This window comes from Procambarus clarkii, chromosome 52 (genome assembly GCF_040958095.1).
Source record: "Procambarus clarkii isolate CNS0578487 chromosome 52, FALCON_Pclarkii_2.0, whole genome shotgun sequence".
In the NCBI taxonomy this organism is placed as follows: Eukaryota; Metazoa; Arthropoda; class Malacostraca; order Decapoda; family Cambaridae; genus Procambarus; species Procambarus clarkii.
The window spans coordinates 33834792-33861483 of NC_091201.1; the positions used below are offsets into that span (position 1 = coordinate 33834792).

The window sequence follows — 26692 nt, forward strand, 5'->3', positions numbered from 1 at the left end:
AGGACACAGTATTTGCATTATGCATGTAAACTCCAGACAGTAATTGATTAAGTCGTCACATGATGATAACCACATTATCCCATGAATCAACGAATGATGATAACTTCTGTCTAAAGGTTAAAACCACTTCTTTAAAATGTTAAATGTAACAAATACAAGGGGCAACAGCTTCAAGCTCAACAAGCTACAATAAATGACAGAAATCACGAGATCATAATCCATGTAATCTCCTACTTGCCGAAGCATTAAATACCAAAACATAACTGTACTGAACTTCAGTTTAAAATTCAGCTGGAAAAAGTCCTCAAAGCTACCAAGGTCCAACCAGAAAAGGGAATTTCATTACATTCAAAGCTGCTTTCTGTAAGAGCTGAATGGTGGCTCCCTGTAATTAATTAACCACGGAAAAGAAGAAAACTGCGACTTACCAGGAAGGAGGAGGAGTGACGGTCACACCCTCAATGAGGATACACCAAGACCGGAAACCCGATCCAAAACAACAACAGTCTGATGACCAGAAACACTGACAAACTATCGAGCAGCCTGGCCGACCCTGTTAAGACTTTCCAAACCCCAATTCCAGCCCAAGACATGTTAAAAACACATCAGAGCTGCAAACTTGTGACCATCAAAGGTCCAAGTGTAGACCACAGACTGGTTACACTTAAGGACACTGCAGACAATCTGAACCCGAAGAGACCGGATCAACAAATCCTTTGATACCCATAGTAATTTGGGCGGCATGCAAGTACCAACAAACTGCTCCAACTGGACACAATAAATGATGCATCCCTGGGCTGAACAAACCACACAACAATAACCAAAGGACCCTTCCAAAAGCCAACTTATTCTTCACCAGAAAATGAGGAGGCTGCAAACAAAGAAACTACCCACCAGGGCCAAAGGAATGAAAGACATGCTTCCAGAGTAAAGCATCAAGCTCCCCCAACTTGAAATGAGGGCCAAAAAGAACAGAGCCTTGAAAAAGGTATCATGGACCTAAAAGGTGACCAAGAACTGAGGGTCTCTTGATAAGGCGTTAGCCTTTCTTTTGTCCCAAGACAGCTCGAGAGGAGAATGATGAAAAGAATGCATGAGCAATTTATGAAATGGCACTGTGGAAATATCTACTCCAAAGCCAACAAAAGCAGCTCTGCCATAAGCTGGCCAATAGATGGTGACAGTATTAGGCATTAGATGACATTCAAGAAACAAACATGACAAAAATAACAAATCCACCATTAGTGAGATAAATGATGAAGATGTAAAAAAAAAAGACAAGAGCAGCACCAAGAAACTTCACATTGCCACAGTGATGAAAGATAGGAGATCAACAGCTCAGCTACACAAAGTCAAAGACCCTTGCACTACTCTAGGCATGGCACCCAACACAGTAGGCTGGCCTGTATGGGACCAACTCCAAAACAAGCCAGGGAAATTACCATCAGGACAGGGCATCACTACTTAATTACTTAGGGAAGGGGTGCTCTAAGCACATGCAGCTCCAAGTGAAGCTTGTAAATCAATGCACAAGAAGCTAATGCTATATCATGGAATAATAGACAAGCAAATGGGCTCCATAAGACAAGCATCCCAAGGACCAATAGGTGGTGCTGCCACCTGTTGGTAGTCAGTTGTAACCAGGTGGGATGGGGTTTGAACTAACTGCTGGTTTGATCATTTGCTGCTTCATTTCTTTTTTCTGTCAACCTTACAGCTGTCCGTTTTGCTTCACTTACTTTCTGGATATTTCCTTGTTGTGGATGAACGTAACAATCACTTGCTCCCTGAGCCTCTGTGAGAGAAGGCCAGGTTCTGGCTCTGGTCACCAGTAGGCTATTAAGGCCTCCTGAGGCTGATGTGACTTAGATATGAAACTACAGTATTTTGGAGTCACTAGCAACAGACAATCACTGTTCAGCCCCTCCAGAAATTTAGGTTTGAAAATAGCGAGTGATGAGAGAAAAGCGCAGTTAAAGAAGGAAGCATATGAGATGGCTGCAAGAGACTAACCATTATGAACATTTGAGTAATGAGGTTGTGGAAGCGGCTGGTGACTGAAGGAACGGCGAGGAGGCTCAGGTCCCTGGGGTAATCTTGGTGGGGCTAACTTTCCACTTGTTTGAAGCATACTGCGTACCTAGTGGAGAGATGAAGAATTATATAAATATATTACTTTATTAATTTAATAAAAATAAATTCCAGTTTACAGTATCAAGAAATAATACTGAGGCAAGAGAAAGGAGGATGTTCAGGAAATCTGAGATAGGAAAAAATATAGTTGTATTTATTATTGAATTCCAAAACTGGCTATACCTAAACATCAAATTCTGTACAAAGTTAAGCTGCTAAGAAAGAACTATAATGTACTGCCTTGCATACAAGTTGTTTTATTAAATATATATCGTCTGTAACAACCAATTAACCACTAACATGTTGTTCTATATATTTTCTAAAAAAAAACATTATTATTTATTATTATATATAATAAATATTTATGCTGTACTTTGCATTATTTTTTACCAAAATGCAATTTTTACTTTGTGACTAATAGTTAAAAATGCAAACACTATTATTTTATTATATAAAATACATGCTCGCACATACCAACTTTCCCATCAACTCTCACCAATATATGCCAATATATGCTATTCAAGCCCCCACTTACTCAATTTTGTTACAAAACTCTGTGGCAGTCCATGTGGGCAGATATTGCTGTAGTCTTCCCTAAACCTTATTCGTGACTGTCACCTCACCCTTTCCATAGCTTCACCCACTTGAGGAGGAGTCAGTGGAGGGTAAGGTTGCTAGTAGGAATGTGTGAGCGAGTCTGTGGGGGTAGGCACTGACAACTCCACTCACTAACATCATTAAACCCACTTCACATACCTCACCCACCCACCCATCCAACACTAAATTCATTAGCACCCACCCATCAACAGAGATCTAAGGATGGTTCTAGATAGTGAACTGTCACCAGAGGATCACATACAGAACATTAAGCTAGGAGCCAATGCCATGCTTTCCAACTTCAGAATTGCTATTTAATACATAGATGGTGAAATATTAGGGAAATTGTTCATAACTTTTGTGAGACCAAAGTCAAAATATGAAATTATTGTATGGTGCCCATATCTCAAGAAGCATATCAGTAAACTGGAAAAGGTGCAAAGGTATCCTATGAAATGGTTTCTGAAACTAAAAAATATGAGGTACAAGATAGAAGCATTAAATATGCCAAAGCTAGAGGAAAATGAGGCAATATGGTCATTACATACAAAATAGAACGAGGAATCGGTAAAATTGATAATGAGGAATTCTTAAAATCTACAACTTCAAGAACATCACCGAAACAATAGTCACAGCCCTCCTATCTTGAGGTTATCTTGAGATGATTTCGGGGCTTTAGTGTCCCCGCGGCCCGGTCCTCGACCAGGCCTCCACCCCCAGGAAGCAGCTCGTGACAGCTGACTAACACCCAGGTACCTATTTTACTGCTAGGTAACAGGGGCATAGGGTGAAAGAAACTCTGCCCATTGTTTCTCGCCGGCGCCTGGGATCGAACCCAGGACCACAGTATCACAAGTCCAGCGTGCTGTCCGCTCGGCCGACCGGCTCCCGGTTTTCCTAGGGAAAACTAATGTTCTATCTCCTGCACATCTGCTTCACTTTTGGAAAACATCATGTCTAGTGATGCTGGTGGGTCCTTAATGCTTCCTCTTGTCAGCTCATGATATGTTGCCTCAGAGTTTATCTGCTATGTCCACCAGCTAAGCTCTCCATGTTCCACCACTTATATTTGCTTCCTTCAATACCCATGTCTATTTCTCTGTGACTAAACTCAAATAAACTTATTCTTAGCCCTTCCCTTGAAATGTTGCCACCTTTCACATTACCTTCATGCAGCTTTTGTTTTCTGAGTCCTCCCTTGACCTCCTGGTAGGGAGGTAACTCTACCACTATCAAGTTTCAACTGTTCACATACCTAATACATAGTCCTGCAATATAGGATACTGTACTGGTAGTACAGTTGGGTTCATTCTCAATTCACAGTTGAGAATTCCAGGTTAGAAGCCCTGGCAGGACATAAATGGTTGGGCGTGTTTCCTATCATCTAATGCACCTGTTCACCTAGCAGTAAATAAGTACCCAGGTTATCTTGAGGTTATCGTGAGATGATTTCGGGGCTTTAGTGTCCCCGCGGCCCAGTCCTCGACCAGGCCTCCACCCCCAGGAAGCAGCCCGTGACAGCTGACTAACACCCAGGTACCTATTTTACTGCTAGGTAACAGAGGCATAGGGTGAAAGAAACTCTGCCCATTGTTTCTCGCCGGCGCCCGGGATTGAACCCGGGACCACAGGATCACAAGTCCAGTGTGCTGTCTGCTCGGCCGACTGGCTCCCTTGCAAAGTATTTGCAAAGTTCCTAATCATGATGGAGTTAAATGTTGACTGGAAGCTAAAATGTGAGCACTGACATGGTTGAACCCCAGGCCATAGCTTAGCGAGAAACTGAGGAAACACTCAAAATGAAGTATTTCATTCCATTCAGTGCTATATTTTTTTTAATTACCTGATTAACTTCAGCTATAGATTATCTGCAGCACACATAAAGAGCAAAATACAATATTTTTTAGCACATGCATTTACTGACCCTATGGATGGACTGTGTGTGTTGTGTGCGTTGGTCAACAGCAGTACTGAGTCGGGAGGGTAGGTCAACTAGGCGCTGGATTTCTATGCTGTCTCCTGGGCCCATATGACTTATGTGATTAAAATTAGTGGGTCCCGAGATCAGTTTGCTGCGACGGTCAGTTCTGAAAAATACCAATACAGGAATCAAGTTCATTCTTAAGATTCAAGTAATGAATTTATGGCTATCAAATAAAGATCCCTGTTGAACACCTGGTGTGACAAGAACCAGGACACCAACACCATGGAAATAGCCAAAGAATGCTGTTTATTACACTAATTTATTGAAATTATACTGGTGGTGACACCTAATGAAACTTTAATAATTGAGCGACATAATATAAAATAAATGACAGTCTGGAACAAAAGAGATTTTATAAATATACAATTTCAAAGTCATATATCATAATCTGATCAATAAACAAGAAAAGCTAAAGATTTCAAAGAAAACAAGCTAATTTAGTTTAAACATGCTGCACTAATTGACCACAACACGTTAAACAGCCAAAAATCAAGCGTTGAATGTAATGAAATGCTCTTTTATGGGCAGCATCAGTACTTCCCAGTGCATTGGCTCTGGTACCACAGAGACTTCTAGGAAACTACCAGACCTGTGGACTTGTGCTGGCCTACCACCCACCAGGACCAGAATCTAGTGTGCTCAAAGAGGGAAGGAAAGCATGGAGATCCAACATCAATCCAAGTCACACATCACAAAGTACATGTGGTCAAAATAAACTAAGTATCTTGATTATGGAAAGAAATGTCAACAAAATATGCACTTGTACCAAGTACATAAACATGTGGCAGCTGCCTGCCTTCTAACTCAGGTGCTACTCCCAAGATGCACCCAATTCCAACAGGAAAGAAGGGCAAAGATGAGAAAGTATGGAGAGCTACAGAGATAAAACAAAGTGCATTTCATTACATTTAATGTTTCATTCCTGAGCTGGCCCTCGGTAGCCTCCTAGTGATCACAGATCACAGATCACACCAACTGAAAACACACTAAATCCCTAGCTAGCAGACAACTCTGATGACTGTGAGCTAAAAGCAACGAGTCATTGGAGAATTCCAAAATCTGTAAGCTGAGAACCCAATGGCAAAGCTCTACCTGCCTAAGCCTGGTGAAGATTCTGGGAACTAAGTTTAGCCCAAATGAAAAGCCTGAAAGTGGTAAGAGACATGCCTCACTTTGAGCCTCAGCCAATCTGTGAACATGTTCCAATATGGGTGTAGTGGAACATGTCACTAAATGTTCTGGATTTCTGTATATCAAAGGAAAACAATCCAAGAATGACTTGAAACCTATAGTCTGAGAAAGAGTGGTCAGCTTGCCAGTTTAACCACTGCACTATGCGTAGTGCCTAAAGGCAATGAACAGGTGGTGTGATTTTTTTTTATTCAGCAATATTGTAATGATTTTAATGTTTTCTCACTCTGATTTGAAACAAAAATTGTTGAATTTGGGAATATTTTGATATTGTTTTCATTTCTAAAACTTTTTAGGTAATGTTAGTTTATTTATTTATTTATATACAAGAAGGTACACTGGGTCGAGAAGTACAGTACATACAATGGGGTTTGAGTATAACAATCTTGCAAAGTCATTATAACATGCATAACATTTCAGACAGTTGTTCATAATTCATTACCAACTGCACCATAAATTTGCCACATGAAACAGGTGCGCAGTGCAAGGGTTAAAAAGCAATGCGAGTGTTAAAGAGAGGAAAGATCAAGTATATGTCAAGGATCAAGAGAGTATTCCTTCAGAACCGGACCACTGCCTGGAGAGATGAAGTAACGGCAATGACTCTCTTGAGCATATTGGGCTACCAAGTTGTCCTGCTATCACACTGTCACTGGAGTCTGAGTCAGTGCCTATGAACGGGCTGAACAGAAAAAACTTTCCAACAGCCAAAGTGAAAAGGCAATACAGTACAAGGTACAGGCAAAGTTGGTGGCACAAAATATAAACAAAGCAGGAAATGGAACAAAATAATGCGCCCTGCATGGGATGAAATGTTCCACGCCAACACTACTTGTTCGAAAGTGTATAGCTAAATGTGGCCCCAACAGAGGTGTGCTATCTTGGCTACACCAGATAAATGAACGTGGTAACTAGTTGGTGGGGACCCCAGGCGACCTGGGTTGCAATCTGCTGATACTCAAGCCCTCGGATGCATTACAGGTAGGATACTTATCCCCCAGCAGTGATTATTTGCCTTGTTCTCCTCAGGGTTTCTCATTTTCTTTACAACATTTGCTCTTGCTGATCTTATACTTCATGATGAGCTTTTCCTTGATTTTAGGTTGATCTCTAATCTTCAGGCTTCCTTCACCTTGAATAGAGCAGATTCTGGTCCTGGCACCTGGTAGAACCAAGTGGGTTTCAAAGGCCCAATATGATTCTTGCACAGTAGCACGTACCAGTCATGCAAGCGAGGAGACGGGGGGAGGGGGGCTAGATACCAGGATGATGTCACCTACCACCTGATCGTGTGCTTGACCAACTACCAGTAACCTTTTTTCCATCCTCTCTCTCTTTAATCAAGATTAAGGTAGTTTTATTTTGCTTTGCTTGTACTTTGGAGTGGTTTTATTCAATTATGAGTTTAATCGAATAAAACCACTCAGATCCCATTATGAACTCACCTCTATGAGCTCACCACATATAAGAATGTCATTTAAGAATCTATACAACAAGGCTTTCAATTCCATACACACTGCCTATGTGAAACCATTACTTGAGTATGCAGCACCAGTATGAAACCCACACCATCTAAAACATAAGCAAAAACTTGAGAAAGTTCACAGATTTGCAACTTGATTAACGCCAGCATTGAGAGGCCTGAGGTATGGCGACAGGATGAGAGAACTAAGCCTCACAACCTTAGGGGGGGAAAACAGAGGGGGGGATTTAGCAGCTACAGACAAGATCTTGAGGGGAACAGATAAAGTGGGCTAAGGAAGCCTATTTAAATAAGTGTGTGTTTGGACAAGGTGACATCAGCACAAGCTGGATATGCAATCGAGTCGAAGAGATGTAAGGATGTTCTCATTCCCTGTATGGGTTGTTGGTAAGAATGTGGAATGCATTGAAGAGGTTGTTGAAGCTAATTCCATACACAACTTAAAAAGAAGTGATAAAAACATTAATACTGTACTGAGAGGGGTAATTAATGTGATAGTTATAAAGGGCTAGGACACAGGGCATGAAGAGCTAGATCTAACTCCCCTATAGTCATTGATAGGTTAGCACTTATAGGTAAGTACCAGATTCTGGTCCTGGTGTTTGGTAGATATGCACACGTCCAAAGGCCTGGTGGGTTTGTGGTTGTTTCTGTGGTACCTGAGATAATACACAGGGGAACTACTGAGGGCAGCCCAGAAACAGTCATACCTATACTGTACGTGACATGTAACAGCACAAAATGCTTTAAACAATCACAAAGAACTTCAAAATCTAAGTAATACTAAACATTGAAGTATTAGCTAATACATTCAACTGATTAGTTAACAAATAGAAATACAAATCTAATTAGAAGTAAAAACTTTTAAGAGAAAAAACAAAAAGGAATGAGTAGATGCTGCCGTTGGGTCTCACTGCCCTTATGATACATTAAATGATGTGGCGAGATATGCCGTTATTGCCTTCATAAGCTACAATGAACTACTGGTAGGTAAAAACTATACAAAGGTTTGCTGCCACACCAGCTGCTGGTCAAACACCTTAACACCAAGAGGGATTAGTGTGTGTGATGGACATGGCACACGCCTGGGTTACCATGGGTTGCTGGTGGTGCTCAACTGACGGGCGAGAGAGGCAGGCAACGGCTGCACCAGCTGTAACATGCGACTCTCCAGCTGCCTCAACCGCCTGGCCAACCACATGCCACAACCAATCATTACATCAAAGTTACTATGGTGCTAACATAGGGAATCTACTGTGTGCCATGTACTGCACACAGGCTAAAAGTAATTGTAAATGGGAAATATAAAGACACAGAGGGCTCTTTTACTTAATATTAATTTTTGCCATTCATGGTAAAATTAACTGATATTCCTTGAACCAAAACTATCTATACAAAAACCAATACAGTAGTATTCTTTGTTATAATTGGATTAATACTGATCAGAAACACAGTACAGGAGTTACTGAGCTGACAAGTAGTAAATGGAGAACCAAGTTATTAATAGTTTTGGAGCATGCTTCATCTAACGTAATAATCTAAATTTAAAATAAATGAAAATCTATGTAATGTACAATAGACTCCCAGATTCTACATGGTGGGATTAATCATCATCCACTCCTATTTGCATTAAAAAATAAATAAAACCGACCCTTTTTCATTTTAATGTGGTCAAGTCTTGGTTTTGTATGAGATTGTGTGCTGACAGTGCCAAAAACTCGAGCATTGAATGTAATGAAATGCCCTCTTCTGGTGGGGCCCTCAGAAGCTCACTGAGCAAAGTGGTGGTCAGTCAAGCATTAGGGAGAAGCACCAGGTCTCTAAAACCCACCTTTGCCTATTGAAAGCCAGGACCAGAATCAGTGACTTTTTGTTTTTGTCATTTTACAAGGCAAGGAGAGCTCAGAGAAAATCAAAAACTGAAAAAAATCTGACCAGAAAACTGCTGCTTAAAGAAAATTCAATACACTTGGGTAACAAGGCAAACGATCATTAGCACAATGTAAATACCCTTACCCTAATGTGCCTGACCAACACAAGGTGGCAACCTAAGTCACCTGGGGGTTCCAGTGAGCCTTTCAGGCCTTACCAGAAAATGACATTTCATTATATTAACACTTGATTACTGGAGGGGACCTCAACAGGTCCCCAAGATAACCCACAATGGTGCCTCTTCAAAGATCTGTATTTCTGATAAAACACAAATTGGGAAACAGAAGAATATGGCTTACACGTGGAAGAATATGGCTTACACGTGGAAGAATATGGCTTACACGTGGAAGAATATGGCTTACACATGGAAGAATATGGCTTACACGTGGAAGAATATGGCTTACACTTGGAAGAATATGGCTTACACGTGGAAGAATATGGCTTACACGTGGAAGAATATGGCTTACACGTGGAAGAATATGGCTTACACATGGAAGAATATGGCTTACACATGGAAGAATATGGCTTACACATGGAAGAATATGGCTTACACGTGGAAGAATATGGCTTACACATGGAAGAATATGGCTTACACATGGAAGAATATGGCTTACACATGGAAGAATATGGCTTACACATGGAAGAATATGGCTTACACATGGAAGAATATGGCTTACACGTGGAAGAATATGGCTTACACATGGAAGAATATGGCTTACACATGGAAGAATATGGCTTACACATGGAAGAATATGGCTTACACATGGAAGAATATGGCTTACACATGGAAGAATATGGCTTACACGTGGAAGAATATGGCTTACACGTGGAAGAATATGGCTTACACGTGGAAGAATATGGCTTACACGTGGAAGAATATGGCTTACACATGGAAGAATATGGCTTACACATGGAAGAATATGGCTTACACATGGAAGAATATGGCTTACACGTGGAAGAATATGGCTTACACGTGGAAGAATATGGCTTACACATGGAAGAATATGGCTTACACGTGGAAGAATATGGCTTACACGTGGAAGAATATGGCTTACACGTGGAAGAATATGGCTTACACATGGAAGAATATGGCTTACACGTGGAAGAATATGGCTTACACGTGGAAGAATATGGCTTACACGTGGAAGAATATGGCTTACACGTGGAAGAATATGGCTTACACGTGGAAGAATATGGCTTACACGTGGAAGAATATGGCTTACACGTGGAAGAATATGGCTTACATGTGGAAGAATATGGCTTACACATGGAAGAATATGGCTTACACGTGGAAGAATATGGCTTACACGTGGAAGAATATGGCTTACACATGGAAGAATATGGCTTACACGTGGAAGAATATGGCTTACACATGGAAGAATATGGCTTACACGTGGAAGAATATGGCTTACACATGGAAGAATATGGCTTACACGTGGAAGAATATGGCTTACACATGGAAGAATATGGCTTACATGTGGAAGAATATGGCTTACACATGGAAGAATATGGCTTACACATGGAAGAATATGGCTTACACATGGAAGAATATGGCTTACACATGGAAGAATATGGCTTACACGTGGAAGAATATGGCTTACACGTGGAAGAATATGGCTTACACATGGAAGAATATGGCTTACACGTGGAAGAATATGGCTTACACATGGAAGAATATGGCTTACACGTGGAAGAATATGGCTTACACGTGGAAGAATATGGCTTACACATGGAAGAAGATGGCAGAAGAAAAAGGATTGAACAATAGCACAAAAGAAATACTGTACAGAATATACGAAAAAAGAGTAGTCAGACTCGTGTGGATTCTGTTTGACAGTAGCGGGGACAAGTCATCCCCATACCAGTAGAAACAGCTGTGACAAGAAAACAGCTTACTGGGATAAAAAAAATGATAAAGTATAAAAAATAAGAGGGGTGAATTAACTCGATTACCAAGGAAAAAAGGGCCCAAAGTAGATCCCCTACACAAAAACTGGCAGACCGAAACCAAGAAGAACAAACACCCACCTCAGGAAGACCAGGGTATTTAGTGGCTACACTCCACACCCAAAGGCGAGGGGAAATTCCTGGAGACCAACTACTGTACTCACCAAAGCATGAACACAGAGCTGAAAGTAGGCTTAACCCTCAAACCACTAGGGGCCCAAATGGAATTCACACCCACAGGCGCAAAAAAAAAAAAAAAAAAAATTCAAAAAATTCTTTTGTCTTATAGAAGTGTTCATTTTTGTTCCCTGATCACAAAAAAATAACAAAAAAATCGTAGGTGGCATATTTTAGCCGCAATAGGGTTGGGAAGTGTGGCAAAAAAGGGGCGTTGGCAGCGCCTTCGCCAGACGAGGTCTACTCCGCCCAAGCTGTCAGACGGCAGTTGCCACAAATATATTATTACCCAATTATTTCAATGTGTCTGATTTTTTCTTAGTTTTTTTGCAGTAATATTATTTCATACAGTGAATTGTGGTATATTTATATAATAAAATGTGTGAACCATCGCTGTACTCAAAATTATGGTGTACATATTAGTGATTCAATTATTATGTTCATAAAACAATAAACGAATAGTTTTGCTGTTGTTACACTATATACACAGGTTATATATAAGTATCTGCTTGTTTTGTTTACCATAACGAACTACTAAGTTGGTCTTGTGAGTCCAAAAAGCAACGAGGAGTGAACGCCACACACCTTCAAGCCACTCCCTCCCTCAACACCACCTCACTCGCCCTCAATCTCCTCCCACAATACTGTTTTTGCATTTATTCACTATACACAGATGTTATATATACGTATTTACATGTTTTGTTCACCATAACTGTACATCTAAGCTTGTATGGTGAGTAAAGGCACAAAGCCGTAGCTACTCACACAGTCAGCTGATCGGCGGCCGCCCTCAAGGCCAGATGCAATAATATTTCTCCTCCAACAATATTGTTTGTGGTGTTATTACGCTATATACACACATTATATATAAGTATCTACCTGTTTTATTCACCATACCTGTACAAATAAGCTGGTATGGCACCCAAAGACCATAGTGGCCATCAGTAAACAACATGCCAAGTCGTGCATACGACGCTCCTCCCTCACCAAAATGGCGGCTCCCAACCTACTCCTCTCACTGTTATCTCACACTATACACACGTTATATATAAGTATCTACATTTGTGTTCACCATAGCGAACCACTAAGCCGGTATGGTGAGTGCAGTCAATAAATGGTGGCCACACACAGTCAGAAGACGACGCCACAACCCTCCCTCCACAGCCTTACTCCTCCCTCCATGGAGCACAGCGCTAAATATCACCACAATCCTGCTATTATCAGAATCCTGGTCAGTTTTATCACAGTCAGGGGGCTTCAGTAATACTATCACTGCTAAATAATAGCAGTATCATATATATTATGGCATTTGTAGGCGATGCTGTGGTCACAAGCTGAATAGCGGTGCTGTGAGCTCGTGCTGTGTGCACCAGCCTTGGTGGCTTGCTCAATACTAATGCTCTAACACCCAAGAATGTTGGCCTGGATTTTTTTTCTAGGTGGCATCTGGCAACTATCGGTCGTGGCTGTACTATAGCTGCCCCTATCCCAGGCGGGGCGTTTAAATTATAGCACTAGACACGAAATCATATATATATGATGTGCGCGGTTTCGGTTTTGTCACTGATATCATATATATATCATTTGTGCAGTTTAAGGGTTAATGTGAATAAATCCCTGAAATTTGAAACTGGGGTAGTAGCCAGTAAGCAAAACACTGTCAGAAACTGAACCCAGCAGGAAATGGGAAACCACAGGGATTGTTGGACATAAACCTACCAGGGACCCCGGAAACTCAAGAGGTTGGGGGAGCTTAAAGGCTAGACACTTCTGAAAATACCCAAGAGAGAAAATAGGGATAGATCTGGAAGAGATGCATGGCCACAGCTTCAGAGCAGGATCTGAAGCAGCAGCAAGCAAGACAGCAAAAATTTGCTACAGAGAATAAAAAAACACATCCAGTCTGAGAAATAAACCCTAAAGACCAGGAATCAAACTCCAAAAAGGGATCAAAGATAGCTAAGGTTGCCTCAGGCAACCCTGAATCACTGAGAACCTCCTGCTTCAAAAGAAGAGGGACTGGGATGTAGCCTGCAATTCCTCAAGGATACAAGTTCCTCTCAATGTTTGTTGATGATGCAAAAATTACAAGAAGAATCAAGACGGATGAAGATAGACAGAGACTACAGGATGACCTGGACAAACTGGAGGAATGGTCTAGAAAATGGCTGCTAAAGTTCAACTCAGGAAAGTGTAAGGTAATGAAATTAGGCAAAAGGAGCAGGAGGCTGAACACAAGGTACCATCTGGGAGGTGAAATCCTGCGAGAGTCAAAAAGAGAGAAAGATCTAGGGGTTGATATCACACCGAACCTGTCCCAAGAGGCCCACATCAAAAGGATATCATCAGCGGCATATGCTAGACTGGCCAACATAAGAACTGTCTTTTGAAACTTGTGTAAGAAATCGTTCAGGACCCTGTATACCACTTATGTCAGACCAATCCTGGAATATGCAGCTCCAGTCTGGTGTCCATACCTAGTTAAACACAAGACAAAGTTAGAGAAGATTCAGCGGTATGCCACCAGGCCCGTCCCAGAACTGAGAGGTATGAGCTACGAGGAAAGGCTAAAGGAGCTGAACCTCACGTCCCTGAAAAACAGAAGAGTAAGGGGAGACATGATAACCACCTACAAAATTCTCAGGGGAATTGACAGGGTGGACAAAGACAAACTCTTCAGCACGGGTGGGACACGAACAAGGGGACACAGGTGGAAACTTAGTACCCAGATGAGCCACAGAGACAGTAGAAAGAATTTTTTCAGTGTCAGAGTAGTTAACAGATGGAATGCATTAGGCAGTGATGTGGTGGAGGCTGACTCCATACACAGTTTCAAATGTAGATATGATAGAGCCCAGTAGGCTCAGGAATCTGTACACCAGTTGATTGACAGTTGAGAGGCGGGACCAAAGAGACAAAGCTCAACCCCCGCAGGCATAATTAGGCGAGTACAAGTGAGCAAAGGAAGGGAAAATAGGCTCTGTAGCCTCTGGCAAACCCCAGTGGAGACAGCCCCTCAAGTTGCTTCCCACAACTTAAGACCCAGCACTACTTGCAGGTCCTTGACTGCAGCTGCCTGTACTGTAATGCATGGTCAAGCAAAATGGACACTGCCCTGGAAGGTGGCTCTGCCAATATAGAGTTGTGAAGCCAACAAACAACAGACCCATGTGTGGAAGAAATGCAGCACCCAACATGAAGTTGTAGACTGTTGGTGTTTAAATACACCTAATTGTATCCCTAAAAACATGCAAACAGCAGTGTCAGGTTGGAGTCAAACAAGATATCCATAATAACCTGCCTAAGAATGGAAGTCCATGAAAATCCCCCATCAAAATGAGGGAAACCAGTTACTCAGCTCATCGCACAGACAGGTAGGAATGCCTGGCACGAGGGAAGCATCTTCATTGAAGGAGGCCTGACAGCTGAGTGGACAACGTTCGGGATTCGTAGTCTTAATGTTCCGGGTTCGATCCCCGGAGGAGGCGGAAACAAATGGACAGTTTCTTTCACCCTGATGGTCCTGTTCACCTAGCAGTAAATAGGTACCTGGGAGTTAGACAGCTGCTATGGGCTGCTTCCTGGGGGTGTGTAACAAAAAGGAGGCCTGGTTGAGGACTGGGCTGCGGGATGCTAAGCCCCGAAATCATCTCAAGATAACCTCAAGATAGAAGGAATCATGACCAAAAACACCTAGCATGAAAGATGTAGACAGTTTGTGACATGAGCAATCACTTATGCAACCCAAACATACCCAAACATACCCTCTGCAAAAGTGCGAAGCCCCAACATGAATGAGAAGTAGGGTTACGCAGAATCGGAGCAATGTAAAACAACACATCCCTTATTAACAGGTCTTGTAGTGGAGAATAAATCCCAGGCACTACTTAGAAGTGAAGCAACTCAAAAGGAGTTTGCTTGTATTAAAGAAAACATGAACCCCCCTCAAAACAAATATAGATAGTTAGGCAGGAAAAACACATGCTAACTACCATGTAGGGATGATGGTCGAGAATACAACATTCCTAACTATATATCATTTAGCCTCATGAAATATCCTCTGGGATATACGATGACACTTCATACGATGCAACACTATGGGGAGCAAAAATTAAAAAAAATAATTATAAATTTCTTTTCCGTCTAATATTGTTGAAATGCATTCCCCTGATCATAAGAATAATACAAAATGAATGTGATTTACTTTAGCCATGCTGAAGCCTGAAAGTCTCATGATGCCACAATTCTTTTGTGACCCTCAAGTAACCTTTCCTTGATGGTTGTCCCGAGCCAGCCATCAGGTGGGAATTGCCATAAATATATATTTTACATACTGTGTTTATTTCAATGTTTTGGACTACTCTATTTTTTTTTTTTTTTTTTTTGCAGTAATGATATTCAAAAGTGTATCTTTGGAGAAATTTTATACCGTATAATAAAATCTGTGTAACACTGGAATGTTCAAATATATTCATGTCACTAAGATGTGTCCATATTATTTGCTTAGAACAATACAACATTCTGTTTTTAGTATTATTATACTGTATACACACTATATATATAACTATGTACATTTTCATGCATGACTATGGACTACTAACTGGTTGTGGTGGGTGTGGTGACCTCATAACATGGGGTCAAGAGTTCAGACCGGCTCTACAAGTTTGGCATGAAATTGTAACTGCAGGCATTGTGAATATATAATACAGTGGTACCTCGCATAACGAATTTAATCCGTTCCATGTTCGTCATGTGAAACGGACGTCATACAAAACGAGTGTTCCCCATGTAACCAGTGTGATGCACTGTGTTTATTGTGAAATTTCCCTAGTGTGCATGACATCAAATGTTCCCCAAAATATAATTTTTCTTTGTAAAATGATAAATTACCGTCCCTGAACATGTCTATGTAAAAATAATTACCAAATTCCACTTACTTTGGCTGTGAGGGCGTGGACAAGGTGCACTGTGACGTCATCAGGGGCTGGTCGCCCGTGTGTGAAGCTCCCAGACACGGTCGCGCAGGCCATTCAAGCACCGCGTGTTGCCACAAATATATTTTCAAATATTTTTTCTATGCATTTCCAATGCAGTTTTATTTGTTTCTTTTATCGTATATGATGCATATTTGTGACCTTTACAATATGTATACAGTAGAATGTTCATAATTTTCCATGAAACTGTGATACATGTGTCAGTAATGTGTCCACAATACATGTTTATTGTCACAATATTACGTGGTAAAAATTCACTAATATTACAATATGTACAGTTTCACATACTATTTACACAGTAACACACTGTATTACACACTCAGTACTTTGGAGGTGCATAATAGTCAACGAAGTAGTCCATGGTACACAGCACGACTTTGCTCTCGTTGCACCAGCTACAGATAGATTTTTGTTTCCTGTTTCATCGTTCTGTGTGCTTGCAAATAATGCACTCGCGTGCACCCTTGGCTTTAGTACTTGTAGGTGGTATGTAGCCAAGCTTGTAAAGCATAAAGTAGTATTGAAACGATTATAGGAAAAGCTCAATTTGTAAGGTAGTCTTGAAAAGATCGCTTTGTAAGGTCCCACACAGGAAGAGATTCAGCTAGCCTCGAAGAGTGTCCATCAGTCAGGAAGAGATTCAGCTAGCCTCAAAGAGTGTCCATCAGTCAGGAAAAGATTCAGGTATTCTTGAAAATATCAATGAACACCACCACCATGGAAGCCGCTAACACTGTTCATCTATGCTACTTGTATCAGATGCATCATCACTGAACGCAGAAAACGATTCATCTATGTATCATCTATATACATTAGAGATGGCAAGGGTGGGGTTCAGAGCTACACCTGGATACGCTCGCTGTATCATCCTCATAGGTGCTGTATCACAGGCATCCGACCGTTGTGTTAAGCCCTTATTGCGCCTAGCTTCACCAATGTTATGACCCTTATGTTCTTCAAACAATAGGGTCTGAATTGCACTGAGTACAGTCTTTCAACACCATGTGGGACAGGTGTTTGAGAGCCAGAGGCACGTGTGCTACAAATGGTTGCTCACGCACTACTAACCCAGCCAGCAGCCCTTGTCTTTCATATTCGTTATAGCAAAAGGTTCGTTCAGTGTTTGTTGGGTAGGCTGCTCCATTATGACAATCTTTCTTTGTTTCAAATGTGTTCCATTTGTTTTGTATTTGTCACTTACGTCTCAATAATGGAGCAGCCTACCCGACAAACACTGAACGAACCTTTATGACATTTGTCCATTTTTCAAATTGTTTCAACAGTTCTTTTATTTTTTTTTATTTTTTTTTTTTTAAGAAACATGGAGCAGTCGACTTGTAGACCACCGAACGAACCTTTTTGACATTTGTACTGGTTTTCAAAATTCTTAATTTTTTTTATTATTTACGTTTTTTGTATTTAAGAAACATGGAGCAGCCTACCTGCCGACTACCGAACGAACCTTTTGCTATAAGACAAATGAAAAATAAATATTGAACACATTTGAAGAAAGGAAAATGTCATAATGGTTTATTCAGTGTATGTAAGGTAGGCTTCTCCATTATTGAGACGTAAATGACAAATAAAAAACAAATGGAACACATTTGAAACAAAGAAAGATTGTTATAATGGAGCAGCCTACCTGCCGAACACCGAACGAACTTTTTTGACATTTGTTGTATATCAGACATTTCATTTCTTTTTTCCTACAAAAACGTCAATGCTTTGCAACATCTCAGTAGTCACCCTTTTATATCCCAGCATCATTAGCATCTTTAAACAAGAACAACATAATTTGTGTGCATCGTTGGAGGCGTCTAAGAATGTGCAAGAAGCAGCGGGACCCCACCATGTGGTGTTGACGTTACTCAAACCAGCGTTCGTCATACGGGACGATTTGACGCCGATCGGGCCGTTCGTTACCCAAAATATTCGTCTTTTGGGGCAATCGTTATGCGAGGTACCACTGTATTTTCTATGTATTTCTAATGTTACACCATGGTTTTTCAAGTGCAATGACACAATGGGTTGTCAATAATATTTTGTATCAAAGAACGTAAAGATCATAGGTACACACAGATACATTCGTGTCACTAACATACTACAGTATATTATTTGCTAAAGAACAATAAAACATTCTATTTCTGGAGTAATTATACAGTATACATACTTTATATACAGTGGAACCTTGGTTTTTGAATGCCCATTTTAGAATTTTTCAGTTCTTAAGCTCAATTTCTTTGAAAAATTTGACTCGGTACTCAAGGTTTGCCTCGGTGCTTGAGTTTGTCAATACATGTATGGGATGACCAAGTAAGAGGCTCGCTTCAGTTTACCAGTGTCTACCGCGCTTGAATTCTTTGTAAAGAATTTAATTTTTTTTTTTTTTTTTGTTTTTTTTTTTTTGCTTTTTGAACATAAAAGTTCTTATTATATATCATGCCATGGGTTCCAGAAAGTCATTGGTAAAGTTCAACCTAAGAAAATAGTTGTGAGGAGATGATAGAGGAAAAACAAGATATCATTCATAGTGAGTATGCGATGTCTCACTACAGACAATTGTTAAAACGTAGGGGAAAAACAAGCGTCTACAGACAGATTCTTAGTAAGACAAGCAAGCAGTGAGCTACAACCAGGTCCTAGTGGTATGTCTGCAAAATGTAAGAGAGAGAGTACTCCAGAAATGTCATCAATGCTCATATAATGGAAAGGGACTCCCCTTCCAAACACTAACACCCCTCCTCCTCCTCCTCCCCACCTTCCTCACTACTGTATTTCACTAGCGGCCTAATAGCTGAGTGGACAGCGCTCTGAACTCGTAATCCTAGGGTCCGGGTTCGATCCCCGGTGACGGCAGAAACAAAATGGGCAGTTTCTTTCACCCTGATGCCCCTGTTACCTAGAAGTAAATAGGTACCTGGGAGTTAAAACAGCTGTTACAGGCTGCTCAATTCAAGCTAAACCCCCGCAAGCATAACTAGGTGAATACAACTAGATGAATATTGTCTTCCATATGCCAACAAGAGTCCTCAATAAAGGTAAGATATACTTGTACATACTGTAGTAGTATTATAAAATATAAGTACAGTGGCACCTCGACTTACGACTGCCCCTACTTACGAATTTTTCGAGTTACGACCTAAATTTTGTTGAAAAATGCGACTCGACTTACGACCTTTGCCTCATCTAGCGACTTTGTTCACACACGTATGGGTTAACCGAGCACGTGATCCTGGTGGCACGGGGCGACCCCGCCTCAGTTTACCAGAGCCACTCGATTAGTAACGATCATACTTGTAAAGAATTTTATTGTTTTTTGTGCTTTTTTGTTTTTTGAACATAAAAGAAATTATTATATATTATGCCATGTGTCCCAAGAAAGTCAGTGGTAAGGTTCAACCTAAGAAAACACATGTGAGGATAACCAAAGAGAAAAAACAAGAGATCATTCGTAAACATGAAGACGGTGTGCGGGTTGTTGATCTAGCTAGGCAGTACAACAAATCTATGTCAACGATATTCACCGTACTTGCTAAGAAAAAGGACATTATGAGTGTTAAAGTGGCAAAAGGCATATCTGTTGGAAAACTCAACACCATTTACTAACATTTAATACAATAGGCAGATAATCTGGCTGCTGGAGTGTAATAACAAATTAACTCATAGAAAATGAGGCACAGTGGAATTTTCCTCGGAAGAAAATGGGGGATATCAATGCCATATGTTGCCATTAAATTCACCACCTAATAATGAGAATCATTCTTAATACAGCAGTCTTTGGACTGTAAACATCATAAAAACATTTCTTTTGAACCATCTTAATTATCAGTACTAAAATAAAGTAAATGTAGGCCATCTTTTCATTTATTAACCACATCTGGACAAGACAGGCATCAGTGGGAAGAGAGCCAGTAGTAGTCGCCATTGTTAATTTAACATAATAACAGTGTCGCATGGAACAGAATAAGTTCCACAATTATAACCCTTCGACACAATGTTACAGGATCAATAACATCCCGTCCCGTCATCAACACAAACTTCGTCTACAATAAGGGAGTGTCCAATCCGAAACCTGTTTATTAGCTATTGCATTCCTGGCCAAAAATGTTTTAGGTAGCTAGGGTAAGCCGGTTAGGACAGGAGTCGAGACACAAAACAAGGTAATTACTGTATAAAACCTCATCTAATAAATTATTCAATAAATTGTCAACATTTCCCCTAATATAGCTGTCATATAGGTTATTACTATTATTGTGTGCTCTTTGACAGGTGTGTGACGGGGAAAAAGAGAAACAATTACTTGGCACAACAAGTACATGTGGTGAAGGCAGTCTCACCCAAGGGAGGAGTATTTGTCTGCGTTCATCCATGTTCATATCTGGTTATCTAGGCCCACTACAATACGGATAAGGCTTCCCCCAGTATTAACTAATACATTGTAGTTGCAGTTTAACACACAGTAATATTGTAGTGAATGTCTACCAATCAATAATTTTGATTTATACACTATATATATAGACTATAAACCCACCAGAATGTGTAAGAAAGCAATTTGTGGGAATTTTAAATCACTCAGTCCACTTTAAACATCACACAATTTGCTATCGAAATATCTAAATTAACATAAAATATAAATTACTATATAAATTAAACTAAACTAAATAAATATAAATGCCATGAGTCATTTTCCCCACAGTATCAATAATCACAAAACAGAACACAAACACTTGAGGATGTGTTTGACACTTGGATACACAACAGGGAGTTAGTGGGGGGATAGCATTCCAGAGGCCATCATTTGTGAAAAAGCTAGGCTATTGCATGAAGATCTTATAAAGAATACTCCTGGAATGAGTGATGCAAATACGAAAGAGTAAGGAGAGCAGGGGATGGTTTGAGAAATTTAGAAAAAAAATTGGTATTTATAGTGTTGTGAGGCATGGGGAGGCTGCCAGCTCAGAGAAACCAGTAGCTGAAAGATTTGATGGCGAATTTTAAAGATTTTGTGGAGAGTGAGGGATATCTACCACAACAAATGTTTAATTGTGACGAGACAAAGCTATTCTGGAAAAGATTGCCAGACCCAAAAGACTCGATTAACGAGCGGCTCTATCTACGAGCATTTCGAGTAACGAGCAAGCCACTCACAGCAAATTTGTCTCTATTGACGAGCTTCACCTCTATTAACGAGTAAAACCACATGGTACTTCCTAGCATCTCGCGGGTTCTCGCAAATTCTCGGACACCTCCAACGCCAGTGTTGTTGTATCGTGTACGACAAGCATCCCTCTGCATTTATTTGCGCTTTTCTTTGGTTTATTTGTTTTGTAACTACAATTTGTGATGCATGATGTCGCCAAAGAAGCTGCTTGCTAAAGATAGTGTTGTCAAGAGGAAGAAAGAGACAATTACTGTGGATTTGAAAAAGGAAATTATAGCAAAGCATGAGCGTGGTGTCAGTGTGACTGATCTCACAAGGGAGTATGGCAGGTCCTCATCAACAATTTGCACCATTAGTAAGGGAATGAGGTGGTAAGGGAGGATGCTGCCTCTTCCAGTGAGATCAGGGAAGTGTTGGGAATGTTTGAAAAGGTGACCGCATTCTTGGAAAAGCATCATCCTGATAAAGCAGTGACAACCCGGTGTGTGAACATGTTTAATAACAATTTGCTGCCTCGTTTTAGGGACATCCTAAAACAAAGACAAAAGCAATTGTCAATAGATTCGTTCTTTGCAAAAGTAAAGACCAACAAATGATAGTGAACCACAACCTGGTCCCAGTGGGGTGAAATTCCCAAGAAGAGAGAGGCCGCCTAACTCGGAGGTGGATTCTCCTTCCACACCATAACCCTTCTCCTCCTTCCCACCTCCCCATCGTCTCCCTCAAGCCAGCAACGACTCTTTATGAGGTAAACATGAAAACAGTACAACAAAACATTTATAATTACATGTGCAGTATTATATTTACATTATAAAATGTCATACAAGTATGGATGATTTTGGGAGTAGAACGGATTAAATTTATTTCCTTTATTTTAAATGGGGAAATTTGTTTCTTAAGACGAGTTTTCCACATAACGAGCTTGGTGCCAGAATGGATTAACTCGTTAATCGAGGTGCCACTGTATTACCAAGAAGGAGAAGTCATTCCCCGGACACAAGCCTATGAAAGATAGGTTAATTTTTGTGCTGTGTAGTAATGCAGGTGATTTGAAAATTAAACCCTTGCTTGTGATATATAATAAAAGGGGTGAATCATCGCTATACTCAAAAGTATGTGGTGCATACCTGGTTGATACCTAGTTGATGGGGTTCTGGGAGTTCTTCTACTCCCCAAGCCCAGCCCGAGGCCAGGCTTGACTTGTGAGTGTTTGGTCCACCAGGACCAAACTTGGAGTCCTGGTGGACCAAACTTGTTGTAGAGTCAAACTTGTTGCTTGGAGCGACCCGCAGGCCCACATACCCACCACAGCCCGCTTGGTCCGGCACTCCTTGTAGGAAACAGTCTAATTTCCTCTTGAAGATGTCCACGGTTATTCCGGCAATATTTCTTATGCTCGCTGGGTGTTGAACAACCGTGGACCTCTGATGTTTATACAGTGTTCTCTGATTGTGCCTATGGCATCCCTGCTCTTCACTGGTTCTATTCTGCATTTTCTTCCATATCGAAGCATATTAGTGATTCAATTATTATGTTCATAAAACAATAAACAAATAATTTGCTGTTATTCACTATATACACACAGGTTAGTGATTTTAGAAGAATAGGAATATATGAGAAAGACAAGAATTGCCCCATAAGGGTGACATTTAATGGAGTGAAAAATATGATGGAAGTGCTTAGAAATGCTAGGAAATTGCAGAGGTATGAGGTTGGCAAACTTTGGTCAATAAGACAAGACCTCTCAAAGGAAGATAGAGAAAAGCTGAAAATGAACCTAATTGAAGCAAAACGTCTAAATGGGGATAGAAATGAAGAAGACAGAAATCCTTTTTTCTACAAAGTGTCAGGGACTGGAAAGTTAGTGAAATGGTACATAAAACAAAGCAACAAAATCATTAGTGGAACGGGGAGTAAAAAGCAAATGGCAAGGGGAACATGTTCCTGAAAATTGTATACAGTATACTAAACCAACATAGATGGAGTTAGGTCAAAAACTTTGGAGTTGCAAGATAAAATTCAGCTTAGGGTCCCAGACATTGTCGAATTATCAGAGACGAAACTTGAACGAAATATATTAAATGAAGTCATATTCCCAAGGGGCTATTCAGTTTGGAGCACGTGACAGGAAAACTAGGGAGGGAGGAGGAGTGGCTGTGCTGGTGAAAGAACACCTAAAGGTAAGAGAGTTAATATTTGAAAACCCTCGAGATATTGACATAATGGCATTGCAGGTCTGGAATCAGGATGATAAGCTGATAATTTTAAATGCCTACAGCCCACCAGCAAGCAACACATGGACAAAGGAAGAACTGGATGACAAACGAGAGGGCCTCATAATGGTCATGAGAGATATTATTGTACAAGCAGATAAAGATAAATCACGACTGTTGATACTGGAGGGACTTCAACTTTAAAGCAATAGACTGGGAGGCCTATGAAGAAAGAACGGAGGACTTTTGGACATGCAGATTTGTGAACCTCATTCTGGAGACATTCTTGTATCAACACATAAAGCAGGCCACAAGAATGAGGGAAGGAGATGTACCATCAGTACTGGATCTAGTATTCACCAGGAAAGAAGAAGAGATATTTGACATCCAGTACCTTCCTCCCTTGGGAAAGAGTGATCACTTCCTGTTAGACATTAAATATGCTTTAAGATATTATCTAGAAGAAAATGGGGACATTGAAACAGTTGATAAACTCGATTTAAGGAGAGGTCACTATGGGAACTTCGAAAAAATTCTAATGAGCGTAACTGGACAGACTTGTTGCTAGGCAGGGAAGTAAATGAAATGTATGCCAAATTTTGCAAAATATACGATGAAGGCACACAAACATTCATACCAAAACAGAGATGCAGGGCCAGTAAACAGGATTGGTTCAACAGAAATTGCGAGAGCGCCAGACCAAAAGACACAAAAATGGAATCAATATAGGAAGAGGCAAACCCCCAAACATATCAGCGAAACAAAGATGCAAGAAACAAATATACGGCAGTAAGGAGAGAGGCAGAAAGAAATTTTGAAAAAGGGATAGCGGATAAATGTAAAACAGAACCGGGCCTATTCTACAAAATTCATAAACAACAAATTGCAGGTAAAGGATAATATTCAAAGGTTGAAAATGGGAAATAGATTCATGGAAAATGAAAAAGAAATGTGTGTGAAACATTAAACAAAAAGTTCCAAAGTGTGTTTGTACAAAATGAAATCTTCAGGGAACCAGACAATAAGAATTCCAGTTTTCTCTGGGGTACTCTCTCTCCTACGTTTTGCCTGAATACCACTAGGACCTGGTTGTGGTTCAGTGCTTGTTTATCTCACTACAAATTTGTCAAGATACATTTGTTTTTCCCTTCTTTTTAACATTTGTCTGTAATGATGCATCACAGTGTCATTGAATAGGTTAAGGCAACGACCTACTGCAGCTTGACTTGGGTGAGTCGTTTCAGCAAAGGTTTGCAATTCTTCCCATGCTGCACACATTTTCTTAATTGTTGAGGAAGAGACATTCTGTACTCTTGTTTCTGCTCTATGATCATCCTTACATGGGTTTTCATATGTTGAGCCTTACCACTGACTTTCCTGGGACTCATGGTGTGATGTATAATAATTACTTTAATGTTCAAAATGCAAAAAATCACTACAAAAGATTTTCTTATAGGCACGATCGCCACTAAGCGGGCAGCTGTAGTAAACTGAGGCAGGTCGGCCGCTTGACCGGGAACCACGCGCTTGGTTGACAAGAACGTGTACCAACAAATATCGGAAGACGACAACACCATCGGATGTCGAGTCGCATTTTTCTATGAAATTTACATCGTAACTCTAAATTATCGTAAGTAGGGGCAATCGTATGTTGAGGTGCCACTATTTCTTATGGGGAAATTCGCTTTGGTTTACAAATTTTTGGGTAACAAACCATCTCCAGGAATGGATTAAATTCTTAAACCAAGGTACCCCTGTATGTACTCACCTAATTATGCTTGCGGGGGTTGAGCTTTGGCTCTTTGGTCCTGCCTCTCAACTGTCAATCAACTGGTGTACAGATTCCTGAGCCTATTGGGCTCTATCATATCTACATTTGAAACTGTGTATGGAGTCAGCCTCCACCACATCACTTCCTAGTGCATTCCATTTATTAACTACTCTGACACTGAAAAAATTCTTTCTAACGTCTCTGTGACTCATCTGGGTACTAAGTTTCCACCTGTGTTCCCTTGTTCGTGTTCCACCCGTGCTGAAGAGTTTGTCTTTGTCCACCCTGTCAATTCCCCTGAGAATTTTGTAGGTGGTTATCATGTCTCCCCTTACTCCTTCTGTTTTCTAGGGATGTGAGGTTCAGCTCCTTTAGCCTTTCCTCGTAGCTCATTCCTCTCATGTGTATATAGTGTAATAACACCAGAAACATTATTGTTGGGGGAGAATAGTGCATCTGGCCTTGAACCAGGGAGGCAGCCGCCAGCTGTATGTGTGAGTGTGGCAACCTCTCTTTTATGTTGCCTGAACCCACCATTCCAGCTTAGTTGTAGCATTATGTGAATAAAACATGTAGATATTAATATATAACATCTGTATATAGTGAATGAAAGCAAAAACAGTCTGGTAGGAAGAGAATGTTGGCTAGTGAGGTGTTATTGAGGGAGAGAGGGAGTGGCGGCGAGTGGCTGGCTGGCTGGTGTGGTTGCTACTCCTCATTGCTTTTTGACTCAACCTACATGTACCAACTTAGTGGTTCGTTATGGTGAACAAACCATGCAGATAATTATATATAACCTGTGTATATAGTGTAATAACAGCAAAAGTATTTTTTGTTTTATGAACATAATTGAATCACTAATATGCACACCATAATTTTGAGTATAGCGATAATTCACCCCTTTTATTACATAAATATATTACACTACACATTATTGAATAATATTACTGCAAAAAAATAAGAAAAAATCAATCAGACGATGAAATAATTAGGTAATAATATCTTTGTGGCAACTCCCGCCTGACAGCTGTGGAAGAGCTGACCACCTCTGACGCTTGCTCTGTCAACGCCTACATTTTGCCAGACTTTCTCGGGCTATTGCGGCCAAA

General features: G+C 40.5%; 1 protein-coding gene across 5 annotated transcripts in view; it reads right to left on the minus strand.

The window, feature by feature from the left end:
- The window catches only part of gek (serine/threonine-protein kinase gek), a 494332-nt gene that overhangs the window by 52955 nt on the left and 414685 nt on the right, over nucleotides 1-26692 (minus strand). For 4 of the 5 annotated variants that reach the window (XM_069304649.1, XM_069304648.1, XM_069304646.1 and 1 more), the window contains 2 exons: nucleotides 4655-4817; nucleotides 2014-2140 (listed from right to left, as the gene is read on the minus strand). In XM_069304649.1, the coding sequence (XP_069160750.1) occupies nucleotides 2014-2140; nucleotides 4655-4817 (290 nt within the window). Of the gene's footprint in view, nucleotides 1-2013; nucleotides 2141-4654; nucleotides 4818-8482; nucleotides 8576-26692 lie in introns of those variants that run through there. The other variant, XM_069304651.1, reaches the window with a different exon arrangement.